The sequence below is a fragment of the Marmota flaviventris genome, chromosome 17 (genome assembly GCF_047511675.1).
Source record: "Marmota flaviventris isolate mMarFla1 chromosome 17, mMarFla1.hap1, whole genome shotgun sequence".
NCBI classification, from domain to species: domain Eukaryota; kingdom Metazoa; phylum Chordata; class Mammalia; order Rodentia; family Sciuridae; genus Marmota; species Marmota flaviventris.
In genome coordinates, this window is record NC_092514.1 from 15,999,852 (window position 1) to 16,020,126 (window position 20,275).

Sequence of the window (20,275 nt, forward strand, 5' to 3'; positions counted from 1 at the left end):
GGAGTGAAAATGATAGAAATCACTGAAGGAGAGAGAGAGAGAGAGAGAGAGAGAGAGAGAGAGAGAGAGAGAGAGAATGTGCACTAGTATAATTTGGATCTCAAGTGTCCCCCAAAGATCTGTGGTAAAGGCTTGGTCCCCAGCCTGGTGCTACTGGGAGGTGATGAAGGCTTTAAGAGGTGGGGCCTAATGGGAGGTCTTTAGATCACTGGGGATGTGCCCTTGAGGAAACTGTGGAAGTCTGGCCCCTTCCTCTTTCTTTTTAACTTTCTGAACATAAGGAAAGCAGTTTTCATCCACCATGTGCTCCCCCACCATTGCCACCCAGCACCCTACCGAAGGCCTAAAAGCAATGAGTCTGCCTGATCATGAACTAAAATCTGTAAAACTATAAACCTTTTCTCCTCATAAGTTGATTATCTCAGATGTTTGTGATAGTATCATGAAGCTGACTAATACAAAAAGAGAGAGAAAGAGATTTTCCAGTTTTGAACAACCACTCCAACAGCTATGTGGAAGATGCCTCAGGGGAGTGAGACTGGAGGTGGAAAGACAAGTTAGAAAGAAGGCTGGGATGAAAAATGACAGATCTTCAACCAAGGCCATGGCTATAGGATGGGGATATATTTTAAAAGCCAGACTGATGGTAATAAAGTAGTACTTAACAATACAAGCTTTCAAGTCTGACAGACGGAAGTATGAATCCCAACTCTGCCCTTTACTATTTGTGTGACCTTGGGCAAGTCATCAACCTTAGAATCAATTTCCTTACCTTGGAAATCAGGACAATTGCAAAGCCTAACTTACAGTTGTTGAAAGAATGAAAGAACATATTAAAATGACACAGCCCACCACCAAGCACACAGGAATGCACAGCAAATAAGTACTACCATCCTTGGCATCACTAACCAGGTATAAGTCCTGAAACAGCACACAATTTCTCTGGGGCTTCTGGCTTGCTATTCCTTTTTTAGAGGGGAGGGGGTACCAGGGATTGAATTCGGGGGCACTCAACCACTGAGCCACATTCCCAACCCTATATTGTATTTTATTTAGAGACAGGGTCTCACTAAATTGCTTTGTGTCTTGCCATTGCTGAGGCTGGCTTTGAACTCAAAATCCTCCTGCCTCAGCTTCCCGAGCTGCTGGGATTACAGGCATGCACCACGGTGCCCGGCCTGGCCTGCTGTTCCTATCAGGCAGCAAAGACAGGCAAAAGTAGGTTATGAAGGAGACCCAAAAGAGAATGCGCTCATTTGTTGAGTGCGAAGTGCCCACTGTTGGAAGATACAATCTTCTATGGGTCCCTGGCACTCACCATCTTGCTGTGTGAGCCAAGAATATAAGACCCTGACTTCTTTTTACCTGAACCACTTTTCAGGGTTATTTTTGTAGCAAGCAACCTTGAAGGATGAGTTTCCTTAAAGGTGACAAAGAGTAGACGTGCTTACTGCTTCCGCAATAAGCAGTAGATCCCCCAGCTCAGTGTTTCTCAGCTATAACATAAACCAGCATCATGTGGAGCATCCGTCTGGGCTCATTATTTTGCCCCTGAGGATCCTGGAGGCAAGAGGAACTGATACAAATATGCTGATGCTCATGCTACTTGCTGGGCCCTGAGCAATAAAGTTCTAGATCTCTGTCTGGCCCTGCTGTCTTGTGTCTTCTGCCAAAAATTGTATATCAATGACAGGTTAATTTATTACTTTATAAGCTGAAAAGAGAGACTTGAAGTCTTCAGTGTGTGCATGGCAGATAAAACCATAAGTACAAATGACATTGCCTAGAGCCAGGTTTAGTGGTGCAAGTCTATAATCCCAGTGACTCAGGAGGCTGAGGCAGAAGGATCACAAGTCAGAGGCCAGCCTCAGCGGCTTAGCAAGGCCCTATGCAACTTAATGAGACACTGTCTCAAAATAAAAAAAAAATTAAAAGGGCTGGGAATGTAGCTCAGTGGTAAAGCACCCCTGGGTTCAATCCAGAGCACAAATAAGTAAATAAATAACATTGCCAAGAAAGAGGTCTGAGGCAGCACTCTATGTGGCACCAACAAATAAAGGTCAAGGGTAAGAAAAGGAGCTCCAGAGGAACTCAAAAAGGAGACTGAGGGCTGAGGTTGTAGCTCAGTGCTAGAGCGCTCACCGAGCATGCATGAGGCACTGGGTTCAATCCTCAGCACCACATACATGTAAAATAAAGATACTGTGTCCACCTAAAACTAAAAAAATAAATACTTTTTTAAAAAGGAGACTGAACTGGGAATGTAGTGGTAGAGCATTTGCCTCACATGCCCTAGGCCCTGAGTTCCACCCTCAGCACTGCAAAAATAAAGAAGGAAGGAAACCTAGAAGAGAGTAGGTCCCTACAAGCCCAGGGTGTAGAGTTTCAATCAAAACAGAGTAGGTAATAAGATCAAATGCTTCTTAAGATCTAAGTAAGATGAAGACTGAAAGTGGCCACTGATTTAGCAACTAGGTCACTGGCAAGAAGTATTTCAGTGATGTGGTATGACCAGAAGTCAAATTGAAGAGATGAATGGAGGCAAAGAAATGTAACAAAAAACATAAGGTATTTCTAGAAATCTTGGCTGAAAAGGAAAGTGAGGGCAAATGAAACTCTTTGTTTTTTGTTTTTGCAGTTGGGGATCAAACCCAGAACCCTGTGTATATACAAAGCAAGCATTCTCCCACTGAGATGTACCCCCATTCCTGAATAGAGGTATGTAATTTGAGTGATCATATATTGAGAACAGAAAAGGAAAACAACGACAACCCCAAAAAAAGTTAAGAACAAGGAAAAGGAGGACGGATTCAAGATTCTGAAGGAGAGGCGAGGAAAGCCATTCAGACTCCAGGTGAAAGGCTGGTCTTCCCCCACTGAGATGGCATTACACACCCTCAAGCAGGCCAACCTGCTAACTCAAGTTGTATGGCCCATATGGTCTGTCTTTAGGTGAATGGTGCCCTATCGCTACGGAGAGACTTAGCAGGTTTCCTTAATGGCCATTTTGCTGGGTGTCCAGCAAGCCCAAGATAAAACACAGAGTGTATTTCCCAAACTGGATTATTTTTTTTTTGGTACCGGAAATTGAACTCAGGGGCACTCGACCACTGAGCCACATCCCCTATTTTGTATTTTATTTAGAAACAGAGTCCCACTGAATTGCTTAATGCCTCACCATTGCTGAGGCTGGCTTTGAACTCAGGATCCTCCTGTCTCAGCCTCCCTAGCCTCGGGGATCAAAGGCATGCACCACCATGCCCAGCCAAACTAGATTCTCTTGAGGTGCCAACAGGTATGTTCTGCATACAGGTAAGTTTAGAAAGTGTTACTCTAAACTCTATAAAAAGCCAGTTAGTAGAAAGACTGAGTGTGCTCTGCCAGCAAGAATGGACCTTTGGAGCCAGGCGTGGTGGCACATGTACATAATCCCAGTGACTCAGGAGGATGAGGCAGGAAGATCACAAGTTTGAGGGCAATCTGGGCATCTTAGCAAGACCTTGTTTCAAAATAAAAAATGAAAAGGGTTGGGGACATAGCTTGGTGGTAGAGCACTTTTGGATTCAATCTCCAACACTACACACACTGGAAAAAAATAGATCTTTGGGAATGGGTGTCCAAAGGGAAGAGAAGTCAGCTGGGGGAGATATAAGGTTTCACCCTCAAGGTACTCAGGATAGAAAAGACTCCTATGAGAAGATACCATGATGCACTAAGTAGGAAAATTAACTCATATTTGCTGGACATCTCTGTGAAGTTTTATATTGACACAATTTTCTCCTTGGCCAAACTTAAGTTCCTGAAACTTCTCTTAGGCCCATCTATGCACTTCTTTGTAAAATTCAGTTTTAGCAAAGAACCCTGCTAAGTTAGTTTACCAAGAACTCTGCATATCTGATTCCTGCCCACCCCCATATCAAATCACAATCAATATCTGATCAGGTTCCTCATCCTCCACCATTCCCCCAGGTGATGCCTGGCCACCCTGGCCTATCTTCAGCAAGAATCCTGCTGGGTCCATTTTGCCAGAATCCCCCTTACCTCTTAGTAATTTTTCATCCACTAACACCCACCCCCACTCTTCTCCGTTAGCTTTAAATTTCCGCTTGTCCATGTTGAATTCAAGTTGAGCCCAATCTCTCCCTCCCATTGAAAAATTCCATTGATGACAATCATGAATAAAGTCTGCTTTACCACTCTTCACAAAGTATCATTGAATAATTTTTTTTTTTCTTTAAAACGATCCACCTATTTTACTCTCCCAATTCTTGAGGCAGACTCAAGGACTTGCCTGGTACTCTGGGCTTAGTAAGTGATGGAGTTCAGTTCTCTAGATTTGAGATCTAGCTCTCCTGCCCATACAATTCAGCTCTCCTTAGACCTTAAAGCAGCACCAAGGGTCTGGGCTAGAGAAGGGTCATACAATTGCCGACCCCTCTTGCAGCCGAGACCAGGGCAGCCACCCAGGCCTGCCAGGGTAGCCTGTGGTCTGTCAGAGAAGGTCCCGATGTACCTTAGCCTTCTTAGTGGCAGGTTCATTATTGACTTTCCAAGTACCATCAGCTCCCAGGGTCCTGGTCCCTTATAGTTGGGTCTGGAAGAAGTGGCCAGGGAAGAAGGCAGCAGTGGATCTATTTGCAAGCATCTCTCTCTTTGTTGTACTGGAGAGTAAGAACAAGAGAAGGGAATTCCTCACACCTTTCCAATCCAGATCCTTTGAGAGTCTGATGGAAGCAACACAGCCTCTCCATAAAAGGGCACACATACACACACACACACTCACACACACAAACACACAACCGTTTACTGAGTTTCCAAGTTCACACACCAACCACCACCACCCGCGACCCCCAATCAGGCCAGGCCTCTAAGGAGCATACATCAGAATCACCCAAGATGCTAACTAAAAACGCCCATCTCCAAGCCCCACAGCGATTTTCATTCAGTTGGTCTGGAGCAAGGCCTGGAAGGCTAGGCTTTTGACCTGCGCTTCGGAGGATTTTGGCGCTGTTGTTCACAAGAGCCACTTTTGAGAAAAATCGACTTTGGGGCTGAGGCAGCCCCCTCCCCCCATGCTCCAAACTTTCCCCATCTAGCTGGCGTACCAACCTCCTCCCATTATCTCCCGCGGGCCTCAACCTCGCCAGGGGTCGTGGAAACCTGTGGGAGACCCTGTGCAACTGACCCTGCCGCCTGGCCGTCGCCTTCGCGACAGCGCCACGACCCCGGGAGGCGCAGTGCGGCGGCCGCCAGGGGGAGCAGTGCTGGGGAGGGAAATGCAGGGAGGGGGCGCCCGGCAACCCCGAGCTCGGAGCCCAGCGGCGGGAAGGAGCTAGAGCGAGTCAGGGAGGAGGCGCGCGGCGGCGCGTAGCCCGGGCGCGGGGGCGGAAGCCGGGGGCGGGCCGGGCCGGGCCGGGGCGGGGCCGGCGGGCTGGTGGCGAGCGCCCGGGGAGCGCGCCCGGGAGCGAGGAGGGAGGAGCGAGGGGAGCGCGGGCAGCCGCCCGCCCCCGCCCCCGCGCCGCCCGCACGCAACAGTTCCCCCAAAGTTGCAGTCCGGGAGGCGGGCGCGCTGGGGCAGCCGAGGGGCGGGCAGTCGGCTGGGGACGCGGCCTCGCGGCCCAGCGTGAACAGTCCCGGCGAACGGCGGCGGCGGCATGGGCACCCGGCAGACCAAGGGCAGCCTGGCGGAGAGGGCCAGCCCCGGCGCGGCTGCCGGCCCCCGCCGGGAACGGCCCGACTTCTGGGCGTCGCTGCTGCTGCGCGCCGGGGACAAGGCGGGGCGCGGCGGCGCTGGGCTGCCCCCCTACCACCGGCGCGTCGGCATGGTCCAGGAGCTGCTGCGGATGGTGCGCCAGGGACGGCGGGAGGAGGCGGGGACGCTGCTGCAGCACCTGCGCCAGGTGAGCGCGGGGAGGGGGTCGGAGGGCGAGCCGGTCCCAGGAGCGCCCCGCCCCTTCCCGGGGACGCCCGGAGCTGCGAGGGGCACCCCCCAGGATCCCCCTTGAGCGAGGATGGGGGCCCGCCTGGCAGCAGGTGCCTCGGTGCTCCAGCTGAATTTGGGGCCTCAGGGTAGGGTAGAGGAAAGCTGGCCGGGTGAGGCCCGCTGAAGTGAACCTGTTGGACCAATATTTGTTTCCGCTTATTTCCTCCGCATATCTCCAGGGATAGTTAGTGGGAGGGGATGCAGGGATGCGTGCCTGGTCTGGTCCAGGGCTCTTTTCTTTCTCTCTACCCACTGATCATCACCCTCTGCCAAGGGTCCTCGAGGAATGCACAATTGTCTGCTGATCCTCACCTGCTGCCTACTGAGGAGAAGTCCAAGGGCATGGCCCTAGGGCTAATAAGACACTGGTCCCTAGGTTGTTTACCTACCTGAATTGTGGTTCAAGAGTTTCATCTCCCCGTACTTTGATAGGTCCTCAGGAATGAGCGCTTGTCAAAAGTCTAAAGCCTGTAGACACAGGAGCTAGGTTTGGTGTACTGGCCAGCAGGAACTTCAGGAGGCTGCTGGACTCTGCCTTCAGCCTGGTCCTGTCTCACTGGTTAGGGACAGTTCTGCAGATCTGGCTAGTTCCCTCTGTTTGGGGGCTGCCCTGGGCTTGATGGTGTCACCTCTTTGGCTTGTTTTTCTTTCTCATTTCTTTTTGAGGAAAGGGGTGGCTTGTGCTATGGATTTTGGTGCATGGGAAAGAGGCAGGAGGATGCAAAGCTGCCCTGTGAATTGCCAAACAGGTTGTCTTGACCTGGCCTCCAGGATAAACATGTCCAAGCCCCGTATTCCTGCTAGATTGACCCCAGTAGAGATGCATATGGGAGAGGGGGAACCTCAGGTGACCTTTGTGAGATCCTCCCATTACTGATGAAAGAGGCTATAGGAGCACCTTCTTGGGAGGAAGATCCAGTCAGATCCACATCTCTCCTGGGTTCCGTAGCACCCCCCCGCCCCCCCCCACACACACATTTTTATATCTGGTGAAGTGTTACCCTTGAGTGTGTGTTCCCAAGGCATGCACCGCACAAAGAAAGGGAAGCAGTGTTTTGGGGACTTGGGAAAACATGAGGCTTCTACCGTTGCCTCTGCTTTTCCAAACAACATCCAGAAAGATGACCCAGACACTGCTGGATCCGCAGGTGCCTTCCCTAAATTGAATCATCAAAGAAAGATGACATTCCATACCACTTAACTTCGGTGGCAGCTATTTCTCTTTGTCTCCTGAATTGGAAATCAACATAAGGCCTTTATGGTAACTCTTTCATTTCAAACAGAATAATGGATTTTCCAGACCATCATATCTCATTTGCACACTAGATAGTAAGAAGGCTTTACTGATCACGTGCTGTTCCCTGGTCGTGGGAGGGGTGCTTTGGGAGATCCACAAACCCTTCTTAGGGGTTAAGAGAACATAGTGAAGCCAACATCCTCAAGCTCTAGTTGGAGGCCCACAGGAGGAGGCTGGACTCAATTTGTGCTCCCCAGTGTTCCCACGGTCCTTGACAGGGAGCACTTCCTCTGCATATGGGTCTTACTGGTCTGCTGTCACCCTCAGTGGCAGGACTAGGAGGGCTGATGGAGGAAAGTAGGGGTTAATCAGACTTCCCCTCTTTTCTGGGGCTCCCTTGACCTCTGGCTGATGGATGAGGGCTGTGGGTCTAGAGGGATGCCCCACATTGTCTGGAATGTAGGGATCAGGACCCCTCCAGGAAATGGTAAATGGGCCCCGGGCAGTGTGGGAGGAGAGCCCAGCAGTATCCAAATGTCCATGACAAATGAGAGGGGGTTTTCTAGGGCTCTGAGACCCACAGGAGTAACGTCCTGCTGAATTTGTGCTGCACACTGAAGTGGCTCTTTCTCTCAAATTGTATTTCATTTCCAATTTCCTCCTCTAATCTGGAGGTACTGATGTTCAGAAAGGGATGATCAGTCAGTGAGAGAAGTGAAAATGCGCAGGATCTTGAGGGTCAGACCAGGGAGAACTTGTTCTTAGCACAGTAGGCAAAGATGGGGTTCGCACAGTGCAGGGTGCTCAGTCCCTCCAGGATATTGTCTGGGATCTTGAGGAACAGGGTCAGGGAGCCACAGCAGCCAGAACAGTGATGATCACCCCATTTGCATAACATGTTCTCCTATGTTTGATAACGTGTTTGGTGGCCAAATGTGTGTATGTTCAGAGCATGCACAGAGTTGGAAGGGACTCAGGTCCTTAATACCTGTGGTTCTCAACCTCTTTTGAGTTGTTGATCTTCCTATTTTTTGGGGGGTCGGGGGAGGGGAGCAGTAATTGGAGATTGGACGCAGGGGCACTTTATCACTGAGCTGTATCCCCAATCCTTTTTATTTTTTACTTTGAGACATGGCCTCACTAAGTTGTTGAGGCTAGTCTTGAACTTATGATCCTCCTGCCTCAGCCTCCCAAGATGCTGAGAATATGCATGCGTCACCACACCTGGCTGGGTCCTTGATCTTCCTAAGACCCTAGAAAAGCTATACATACTCTTCCTAAACACATGCACCCCCATACACACAGTCCTGAAAGGCATTTCAGAGGGTTCCCAGAGACCCTTATCACGGTCTACAGAGCCTAAATTCCAACTCACTGCTCCAGTCTGATAGCTCCGTTCCCCCTGTTGTGTGATTTGCTTCAGACGGGGGGGGGGGGGGCGGGATGGGCTGATGGATCGTGGCTGCTGGTGCCATCCCTGAATGCCCCTCTTTTATGTCTAGGATTTGAAGAATGCTTCTTTGCTTGAAGTCTCTCCAGCTTGCTACTTGCTGGAAAGGTATCAGGAAGCCTTTCTCAGAATTCAAGGGTGCAGGCAGGATGCCAATTAGAGAGCAATCCCCTTCCCTTTAGGGGTAGTATAATTAGAGAAGAGCTTGGGGCCAGGGATCAAGCCTAGGTGGCTTAGTCTGCTGTTACCTCAGACCCACAGATAACCTCTCTGTGCTTTCTTGTCTCCCAAAAAAAGGGGATCTGGGGTACTGATCAGATCAAATGCTAAAAAGTATGTGAAATTGTGTTGACACTGCCAGTCAAGACATATTCTGAGCCAGATGCAATAGCACACATAGAAACCCAGTTACTTGGGAGTGTCAGCCAGGAAGATTAGAAATCTGCTACTAACCTAGGCAACTTAGTGAAACTCTGTCTCAAAAAATAAAAAAAAAAATGGGGGCTGGGGCTGTAGCTCAGTGGTAGAGCGCCTGTCTCACACATGTGAGGCACTGGGTTCAGTCCTCAGCACCATATAAAAATCAATAAAGATATTGTGTCCAAGTACAACTAAAAATATATTTAAAAAATTAAATTAAATTAAAAACTTAAAAACAGACTGCAGATGTAGCTCAGTAGTAGAGCACTTGCCTAGCATGGGTGAGGCCATAATTTTAATCCCCAGCACTGCAATAAATAAATAAGGCTTGTTTTCACAGCAACCATAGTAAGAAATAGGAAAGTGGGGCTGGGGCTATGGCTCCGCAGTAGTGCACTTGCCTAGCATGTGTGAGGCACTGGGTTCGATTCTTAGCACCACATATAAGTAAAATAAAGGTCTATCAATAACTAAAAATACATATATTTAAAAAAAAAAAAAAAGAAATAAGAAATAGGAGAATCTGCCCTACTTGGGATATAGCTAGGCTAGAGACAGGGTCATGGCATCCTTTCCTTTCTGAGAAGTTTCTGAATTCTCTCTACCTGGTCAAGGTTTAGTATGGATCAGAAGTTTGGAAATGGTCTGGAGATTTCTCATGGGGACAAAAAGAAGCTACTTTGGAGAGAAAGTCCATTCCAGTCCTGTTCCCTATACCCCCTCTCCACAGGCCTTCCCCTGTGCCAGATGGCTCTCAAGGCTGGGTCTCAGGCTTGCCATCTCTAAGGAGTTTTGGGGAAAGAAATGACCTTCTGTCTTAGAGAGAAGGTGAAGAGCTAGGCTCCTGGAAGATGGGGTGTCATCTCATCAGCCCATCAGTTTCTCTTCAATCTCCCAAATTCCACACTGGGAACACCACTGTTGAATTCTTCATGGAACACCAGAATAAGAGGTCTGTTGCCCTCTGTCACAGGTTGCCCATCTCTACATGTTCACCAGATCCCTACTAGGTTGGTCAGCTTTCTGTTAGTGTGACAAAATATCTTGAGATCACTAACTTATAAGGAGGAAGGTTTACTTGGTCTCACAGTTTCAGAGGTTTCAGGCCATAATTGCAGGGCCCCATTGCCATTGGGCCATAATGAGGCAGAACGTCATGGCAGGGAACATAAGGCAGAGGAAGCTGCTTACCTCTTGTCAGCCTGAAGCAAAGAGACACAGGAAAGCTTCAGAACAGTTGCACTATCCCCTTTAAGGACATGCAGCCAGTGATTGGAAGGCCCCCAATAAGCCCCACCTCTTAAAGGTTATACCACTTCCCAGTAGAGCCATGTAACACTAAACTAAGGCATTGCACCTACTTTTCCATAAAGAGAATGTGATTGGGTTGGTTTACTGTCAATATAGCGCACCTCTCCTGGGCAAAGCTGTTCCAGTGTTAGCCTGCCCGGCCTCACCCAGCAGTGTGGTTTGGACTGGAATTCCTGATGCTTTCTGCTGTCCAAGATAGCTAAGCTGGCTTCACTCTGTGCTTGAGAGCAAGAGCCACATCAGCCAAGCGAAAAAGAATCACCCAGGACTTCAATGTCATGCATGTCCTAAGAGGAGTGAATAATGGAGGCCCTCTGGTGACTCCAGGTCTCTCCTACCTAGAGATAGAAAGATTAGCAGGATGACCTTTAGAGGTGACCTTTTTCCTCCTACACCCTGGCTAAGAAAATCTCTATAGGTGAGTTGGTTGGAAGGCCACCAGTCACTGAGCAGGGAAGTCTCCACTATTGGCCTTGCCCTTATTCTTCCTCCACCTTAGAGTGCATTTCCTATTTCCAACAAATGTACTTTCCCTTTCCAAGGCCATCTTCTTGTGCATGTCAGCCCGGACGCTGAGATCCAGTCGCTGTTTAGGTACTACCACCCTGGGTGTCATTTAATCATCTATACACAGTCTTTCCCCTGCTGACCATTATAAGTCTTGTGCTTCCTGAAGATGTAGACCCGCCACCACCATTGACCATGGAATAATATGGAAAACCTGCAGTCTTGGGATTTTCCTTAGTAAGTCTGTGCCCTGTGAAGATGAGTACACACGTCTCCCACCACTGCCATCGTGGTCTGTCCTCAGAAAGTATTTGGGTGACCTAGCTACCGCTGTGGATCTGGATGCTGATTTACCTGGGTGTTGTTACTATCATGAGATTCTGTGTTTGCTTTCCAAGTAGCTCGATTTCTGGGAGTGATATCTGCGGGGCCTGGTTGTTCCTGGCAGCCTGCCAGGCGGTGGTGTTCTTGGAGAGAGGAGTGGCATGGTGCCTGGCCTTGGTGGCACTGCAGGATTCCATCTGGCAGGTGCAGTCTGGGGCCTGTGCTGAGGTGGCAGGAGAGAAAGGGAGCCTGGTAGAAGAACCGGTCTCTACCTTCCTGATCTGTTCCTGTGCTGAATCATAGGTGTTCCCTCCACAAAGGAATCTTCCTTTTTAAAATTCACCGCTCTCTGACTGAGCTGAATCCAGACATTTCCAGTGATAATGATACGGAAGGATTCTGAGGTCAGGGCCTGCTTTATTGGTTTCCAAGGCTCCAGGGACACCAGCCAGGGACCTGGCAGTCTCTGTAGTGACCATGCATGAACACAGGGCCTGTGACTGGGCCAATTATCCTGGCTTCAGAGCCTGGTGGGGCAGGGGTAGAGGTCTTTTTTCTGAAAGAAATACCACCTCCTCAGAAAGGACCAGAAACTGATTTGTCATTTCTCTTCAGCCTCTGCCTGTGGATGTCCAGGGTGGTGCACGGCCTCTCTCCTATCTTCTCCAGTGTCATTTTATTTCTAGGTTTGCTTTCTTGGGGCAGAGGTCATAGATCAGGTACTTGGAACATGGTCAGTATTCAAGAAATCCTTACAGACTAGATTTTAAATGTCTCCTCAGCCACACTTCTGCTGGCCTCTGTCCCTGGAGATCCAGCTCAGGAGCCAGCTGTGTTTGGATCAGACCTCTTAAGTGTTTCCACCCTGAGCACAAGCCAGGGTAGCTCTCCCACACCTGCAGGTCCAGTGGTCTCCCTACTCCCCGTGCTCAGGTGCCAGCGACTGCTCCTACATCCTACCACCTTCTGCAGGCAAGAGGCTCCTTGCCAAAGGCTTCCCCACCTGACTTGTGTCTCTCTCCAGCTTCCCCATCAGGATGCCCAAGCTGTGCAGTCAACATTGGAGGAGATCCCCTCCCTGAAATGGGGATCTTCAGACAGCCCTGTGGCTCCCTTTCCCTACCAGGAACATCACTGCAGGTGTCACATGAGAAAACACACACACACACATTTACACACATGCTCCATACCCTGGCTCGTCCTGTCCATGTTCTTGCCATTCACCTTTGTCTCCTCAGGCTGCTATAACAAAACACCAGAGAATGGCTTATCAATAACAGAAATTGAGGGCTGGGGCTGGGGCTCAGCAGTAGCACACTTGCCTGGCATGTGTGAGGCACTGGGTTCTATTCTCATCACCACATATAAATAAATAAAATAAAGGTCTATCAGCAAACTTAAAAAAATTAATAACAAAAATTTATTTCTCACAATCTAGAGTCTGGAAGTCCAAGATCAAGGTGGCATTGGCAGATTTAACATTTGGTGAGGGCCCCGTGTTCTGTTTCATAGACGGTGCCTTCTTGAGTGTTCTCACATGGGAAGGAGTAAAGGTCTCCCTGGGGCCTCTTGTTGTAAAGACCCTGATCCCGTTCTGAGGGCTCATGACCTCATCACCTCCAAAGGCCCTATTTCCTAATACCCTTACCTGAGAGGTTAGGACTTCAACATACAAACTTGAAGGGGAAGGGCCACAAACACTGAGATCTTCCACTATCTTGTCCTCTTCTGCTAAGAGAAACTAATAAGGTTGGGGGATGGGCCCCGTTATCTAGAACAGTGCATTCAATTGCTGTATCTGGGGCTCACCACTACTAGAAGAGACCTTGGCACGCCAAGCAGGGGTGGAGTCCCCTTTTTACAGCGCCTGCTCTCCTCCCCACCACACCCACCCTGGCCCTGAGCAGTGCCCACGTGGCTCTCTGGGAGCATTTCCCAGCTCTTTTTTTTGTTGTTGTTGTTTTTTTACTTTTATTAGCTCAGGCTCCTGGCTGCTGCAGCCATATGGAGTTCTGCCGACAGCTGCTGCTCAAAGGGATGTGGCATTTTGATGTTTCTAACTTTATCTTAAAGAGGATAGACAGAGGAGTCCAGCTGAGAGTGGAGAGTACCGGAGTATATTTGCCTGCAGAGGTGGTCTCACTGGGCCTGAACCCCATGTGCTATGATTTGATTATATCCCGCAAAAGGCCATGTAATGGGAACCTAATCTCCAAATTCATATATTGATGATGTACGGAGGCATAGCCTTCATAACTAATAAGGATTAAATGAGGTCATCGGGATGGGGCCCTGTCATAGAACCAGTGGCTTTATAAGAAGAAAAGCCTGAGCTGACACACATACACACACTTGCTCTGCCTTGCTCTGCCATGTTATAATGCAACACAGGGCCCTCACCAGATGCTGGCACCATGCTCTTAGACTTCCTGGCCTCTAGAACTGTGAGCTAAGTAAATTTCTATTCATTATAAATATCCTATCTCAGACATTTTGTTATAGTGGCAGAAAACAGACTGAAACAATATATCTAGCTCCAGAGTCTGCTTTATCCTCAGTAACCATTTTTCTGCCTCAGCCCTCCCCCTTTCTGTGTCTTCTCTATGTGACTCTGTGTGTCTTGTCCTTAACTGGGTGAGAAGCCAACTTTTAAAAAATGTCTCGTTGATCTGCCAGAGCTTGATTGGGCTCCCTTTGTACCCCTCCTAGCCCCTGCAAACAAGAAAATGGGGACTAGGGCCTGTGAGAACTGGAAAGAGTTGTAGGTAGTAGAGGAAGAGGCCCCAGCTCATAGTGTTGGCCCCGCACCTTGGGCAGGATGGTGGACATTGGAAACCCTGTGTGTGTGGCTTTCTGGTCCATAGAGTGTTTTTTCATGTTTTTTTTTTTTTTTTTGCTTCCTGAATAGTTTCATGAGGTTAGTACAATATTATTTAAAGTGCAAACAGTGGTGGGTTTTACTGTTATAAAAATAATGTACAATCACTATAAAAAAACAAGAAAATATTGAGGAGCCGAAAAACATCATATGAATTAATTCATTTATTCAACAATCAAGTGTCTTTACTTCTAGGTACAGTTCTAGGCAACTGGGATCACAGCAAGCAATCCAGTGGGAAAGACTGGGTCCCACAGTAACAATGGTGCCCCTGCCTCACGGGGGAAAGGTGGAGACCCAAGAGACCAGGTCGAGCGTTCAAGTGAGAGCTCTGTGTCATGGCTGCCTTCGCTGGGGATCAGAGCCCACAGTTCTAGGCCAAAGTGCTTATTTCTAGAAGGGGTCAGAGGAGCAGGTAGTGCCCCCTCAGTGGTAGCTGTCACAGGTTGGATTCCAGCTCTTGACTCAGACCACTGATTCAGAGTAGCCAGGGGCATACACAGGCACAGGGCACACAGCACACACTGGCTGCTGTGCAAACCCCACCTCCAGGGGGCTCAAAAGTGGACAGGGTGCCAGGCCCAGGAGCTGCTAGGAGCTGAGCCTGCCCTAATTGGGCAGTTGGGGCTTTGCAACACCTGCCCTACTAGGACCCTCTCAGCAGCCCTAGTTGCAGAGGCCTGTCTCTTTCTGTCCACTGGTCCTTCCCACCACCCTTAGCCCAGGCTTCTGCCAGATCTCAGCAGGGCCCTGCAGGAAGCACCTCCACCTACCTTTGAGCCCCTGCTGTGCCCCTTCAAGGACTCTTCCCTGGCTCCCAGCTGCTGTTTCTGCAGAGCCACCACCACAGCTACAGCCTGCTCAGGGAGGCTCACACGACACTCCCCTCCCACAGAGGAGCACCAGGCAAGGGATAGGACCCCCAGGAGAGCCCCAGAAGCCCTCCCACCTCAAGCACACTGTGCACCTTCTGAGAGCCAGCACTTCCTGCCCAGAAAGTCAGCAAGCGGTCACCCTATAACCCAGCCCTCATGTCTGTCCATGTAGTCAGTGCTTCCCAGAGCTCTGGGCTCAGGCCCCAGATGACAAGGAAGGACAAGATGGGCCAGGATTCCCTCCCATGGTGCTGTGGGCAGGGAGAGGAGCCTGCCTCACACCTAGACATCACACACAGGGTTCCCACCCTGGACCTATCCAGCCAGCCCAGTACCTGCATAGGTCTGGTCACAGCACACTAGGCAGCTCCATCCTCACACTTGCTCACTAATATCTGAGAGAGCATGGAGGTCAAGTCCCACCTGGTACCAGGTACAGGGTCCAGTCTGATTGGCTACTTGAATGTCCTGAGAGGTTTGAGGGGCCTGGATCTGTTCCTTCACTCTCCCTGGAGGAAATGGAGGGAGGGAAAGGGGTTCCCTCAGCTCCTATGGCCTGCTAAGTCAGAGTCCGAATGTTTAGCAGAGGTGCAGACAGCCCAGAGAGAAATCATAGCCATCACAGAGTCACACAGTACAGGCCAGGACCCAGCCTCCTGAGCCACTAGGCCATCCAGTGATGCCTGGAGAAGTACTGGAAGTCCCAGTCTGTCCTAGTGAGTAACTCAGTGTTTTCTGAGCATCCTTGAGTTGGGACAAGTAGCTTGTGTTCCCTCCTCAGGGACAGGGTGGAGGAAGGGCTCTGGTCACAGAGGATCCTTCACTGTTGCAGGAGCTGGTAGCAGTAGGAGAGGGGCAGGTGGGGAATATCATTACCCTGAACACATTTTCTAAGTGATGCTTTTTTTTTTTTAACAGTTTGGGGATTGTTTTTTTTTTTTTTTTAACTAATTAATTAGTTCTGATTAGGTATATATGACAGCAGAAAGCATTTTGATTCATTGTACACAATTGCTGGACACATTTTCATTTCTCTGGTTGTATACAGTGTAGCATCGCACCATATGTGCAGACATAGGCCTACCTAGGGTAGTGAAGTCCATCTCATTCCACCATCTTCCCTGACCCCTCCCCCCCCCCTTTGCCCAATCAAAGTTCTTCCATATTTCCCATTCCCCCACACACCTCCCCATTATGGATTAGCATCCACTTATCAGAACATTTAGCCTTCGGTTTTTTGGGATTGGCTTTACTTCGCTTAGCATGATATTGGGGTTTGTTTCTTCAGTTTTTGTTTCTTGTTTTTCCTGGTACTGGGGAGGGAACCAGAGCTTCTCATATCTGGGCAAGTACTCTGCCACTGAGCTACATCCTATCCCCAAAAGTTTGTTGTTGTTGTTGTTGTTGTTTAAAGTAAGACATTGAGACACTGGAAGCTGAGATGATGAACTAACTTTGGAGGAAGCAGAATTTCATAAGTTCATGGCCTCCACATTAGAGCTTGGCTCCTCAGCTCCTGGCAACCCCTGAAGATACAGAGGTCATTCATGAGTGGATGCCGATCACCCAAGGTTTGCATCAACTTGGTGTCTTTCAGTGAGATATAGAGAAGCTTCTAGCCCATACAATGTGTTTGTAAGAAGTAGAAGCCTCTCTTTGGGCACAGCCCCATCCAGATGACCTTGTGTGGTGCACTCCGTGCACAACTCTATTGGCCAACCTTGGTGAGAGTGTGCAGAAACTCCAAGAGTCTTTATCAGCTGAGGCTGGTCAGAAGCCTTACTCTTTCTCAGCAGAATGGTGAAATGCCAGCCAGAATTTGACTTAATGACTCACAGCTTGATGTTTGCCCTCCTCTTCCTGAATTAAAGCTAAAGTAATTGGGCATCTTCTAGAAGGTTCCAGCTCAACACTCCCACCCCTCTATAGGGTGTCAGACAGAATCAAGGACACCTAAGTGGGTCCAAAGTCAGGCCCAGGAGCACCACATCATAAGCAGGAGCATCATGATGGTCTTCTTAAAGGCTTCCAGGGGTTCAGGATCCAACCCCCACCTGGCTTCCCAGACTTGTTGCATTCCCACCTTGAACAGTTCTGAGGGAATAAGATCTGGATACTCCACTCCCGAGTAAATGATGTCCACTTCTCCAGACTCATTGACTCCAGTTGATGTGTAGTGTTTTCCTGGGATGAACCAGGTCTTCTGAACCTTTCATTATTCTCAGCTACAGACCTGGGTTTTCCATGTCCTTCTGGAGTTGTGAAGTTTTGGAGTGTCAGGCAGCATCCTGACCTATGGGGTTCCAGACCACTGCAGGCTCTGGAGACCATTGGGACCTCAGAGGTGGAATTGGTTTGGGATATGGAAACTCGGAGACATGAAAGAATCTCTTTCAAGAATTCCCCACTCTCCAGAATTGGCTTGCTACTTGAAAATTGGCCCCATTGGGCAGGGTAAAAATAATAGAAATGGTTTTGGTATAGGACATCTCAGAAAGGATGGTTCAGGAGTGAGGACTTAAAGAGAGTCGTCTAAGGGCAGTGGGAGGGATGAGGGCAGGGACAAGCCTGGAAAGGAGAGAACTGAATTATAGAAATTGTTCTAGGCGTTTCCTCCTTTGTGGTGTGCATGCTGGGAAAGTGCTCTACCTCTGAGCTACACCCCCAGCCCTTGGAAGTTATTCTAGAAAACTGGCAAGAGACCCAAAGGAAACCCAGAGGAGCCAGGGCAGCCCTATGGGAGTAGAGAGCAGGTGTGGAGCGGGGCTTTTCTGACATGTTCTACCTGGGCTGTGCTCCTGGGGAAGATTCCACGTGGGAGTGCTCTGGCAGGACCCAGGGATGCTGGTGGAACCACTGAGACTTTGCTGGATCTGTGGCCCTGGCCCTTTCACCTCTTCCCCCCTCTGGACATACTCAATGACCTCCCCTCCTTTCCCCAGGGACACCACCCCATCCCCTCCGTCACAGCCTTGATGGTTCACAGATTTCTGCTAACAGGCCCTGGCCCCTGTCCTGTCCGCCTACAAGGAGAAGCAGAATCTGAGGAGCAGGGGAGATTCTGCCTGGCTGAGGGGTCCAGTCAACATCTTAAGGGTTCCACCAACTCTTGCTCCTGAGATCTCAGAAAGTGTGTCTCCACGGCTCCCTCCCTAGGTCAGCTCTGCCTTCCACTGAGTGACAAGGCAGCTGCTTGTTGACAAGCTGTGGAGCTCCCTGGGCACAGGCTGGGCCTCACCCTTAGATCTCAAAGGATGGTTGCCCCCTCCCTTCCTGCCTGGAGATGGGAACTGGCTGGATTGGGGCTGGATTCCTCATCTAGTGTGACTCATCTTTGCTTGCCCAGAGGGAGGGCAGTGAGAGGTCAGAGTCCAGATTCTTAGAGGTTCGCCTGAGTTTGACCTTAAATCTGACCTAGAGATTTAAAGAAGTCTTTGTTTTGTCTTGGTTTGGGTTTTTTTGTGGTGCTGGGGATTGAACCCAGGGCCTTGTGCATGCAAGGCAAGCATTCTGCCAACTGAGCAATATCCCCAACCCAAGACCCTTCACTCATTGTGGTGATTAATTTGTATGTCAGCTTGGCCAGGGGCTGGGGTTGTGGCTCAGTGGTAGAGCCTTTGCCTGGCACGTAAGGCACTGGGTTCAATCCTCATCGTCACATACAAAAAAAAAAATAAAGGTATTGTGTCCATCTACAACTAAAAATATATTTAAAAAAAAAAAAGTTGGCCAGACTATAGTACCCAGTTTTTGGTCAAACACTAGATGTTGCTGTGAAGGCATTTTTTAGATGTGATGAAAATGTAAATCAAGGGGCTGGGGTTATGGCTCAGCGGTAGTACGCTCACCTTGCACGTGCAAGGCCCTGGGTTCGATCCTCAGCACCACATAAAAATAAATAAAAGTTATTGTGTACAGCTACAAAAAAATAAATATTAAAAAAAAAGAAAATGTAAATCAATAAACTTGTAGTTTTAAAAAAGCAAATTACCTTCCTTAATATGGGTGGGCCTTGTCCAATCAGTTGAAGACCCTAAGAGAAAGAAGCCCCCCCCCCAAGGACAAAGGAATTCTGCCTCCATGCATCTTTAGCTGCAAGACTGCAATGTCAACTCTTCCTTAGGACTCCAGCCTGCAGACCTGCTTTTGCAGATTTCAGACTTGCCAGCCCCCACAACCACGTGAGCCAATTCCTTAAAATAAATCAATTTTTCTTCCTCTCTCTCCTCTCTCTCTCCCTCCCTCCCCCTCTCTCTCTCTCTCTCTCTCTCTCTCTCTCTCTCTCTCTCTCTCTCTCTCTCTCTCTCACACACACACACTTATTGGTTTTGTTTCTTTGGAGAACCCTAATACATTTAACTTTGAAGGGTACCTGGCAGGTAAGGGGCAATTAGAAACTTGTAGAGGTTCTGGGGTCCTCCCGTCCCTACCACTTCCTCTCTGTGGGAGTCAACTCTCCAGACCTCAGTTTCTCATTCTGAGAAGTGGACCGTGAAGTCTCTCCTGCTTGGAAAGCAGCTTATTGGGGAATCAGAAGGATCCTTTAAAATATTCCTCCACCTCTTTGCCGTCACCTAGTAATATGATTGGACCGAATTCACCAAGAGGGACCAAGGGACTTAAATGTCTTCACCAGAAGGTATAAACAACTGATTTGATTATTTCCCAAGCAGAGAGATTAGGAGGGCGCTGCATGACAAAGTGCTGAGAATTCATGGAATGTAGGAGCCTGTGGACCTCAGGGACCACATGGCCTCAGCCTTTCTGTAGAATCCCAGTAGCACCAGAGGCTCTGGGAAAGCAAGGGAGGGGCTTGGAAAATGAGTCTGGGAAATGCTGCTAACAGCCACCACCCTCTCAGAGAGTCCAAAGGCACTGGAGGGCTGGGGGTGTGTAGCTCAGTGGTAAAGTACACGGTTAGCATGCATGAGACCCTAGGTTCCATCCCTAGCACCAAAAAAAAAAAAAAAAAAACACACAGGAGCCGAAATGTCTAACAGGAAAAAGAAAGTGGTTATTTGTTGAATTCTTTGTGTTACATACCAATTGGTCAAGGCTCTGCTCTCTTCTGCTTTCTGCCACTCTTGGGACAAATGAGCCTTAGCAACCCTTTCATTTGTAAGTGGGGAAACTGCATTATAGAGCGGGGACTGGCCCAGGTCCACACAGTGACTTAGGGACTAACCCAGCCCTGAGCCCTGCCTGGGGTGGAGGGGAGCTGTGACCATGGAAGAGTAAACCAAATTCTCCATGCAGCCTCATAGGCTTTTCTAAGGAGAAAGCATCTTTT

The 20,275-nt window shown here is 49.1% G+C and overlaps 1 protein-coding gene across 1 annotated transcript in view; it reads left to right on the forward strand.

Annotated features, from left to right (window-relative positions):
• The first annotated feature begins 5,523 nt into the window (after positions 1-5,523).
• Lrrc75a (leucine rich repeat containing 75A) overlaps positions 5,524-20,275 on the forward strand; it is a 41,212-nt gene continuing 26,460 nt past the window's right edge. The window contains exon 1 of the mRNA XM_027924089.2: positions 5,524-5,900. Within this exon, the coding sequence (XP_027779890.2) occupies positions 5,655-5,900 (246 nt within the window). The 5' untranslated portion in view covers positions 5,524-5,654. The remainder of the gene's footprint in view (positions 5,901-20,275) is intronic.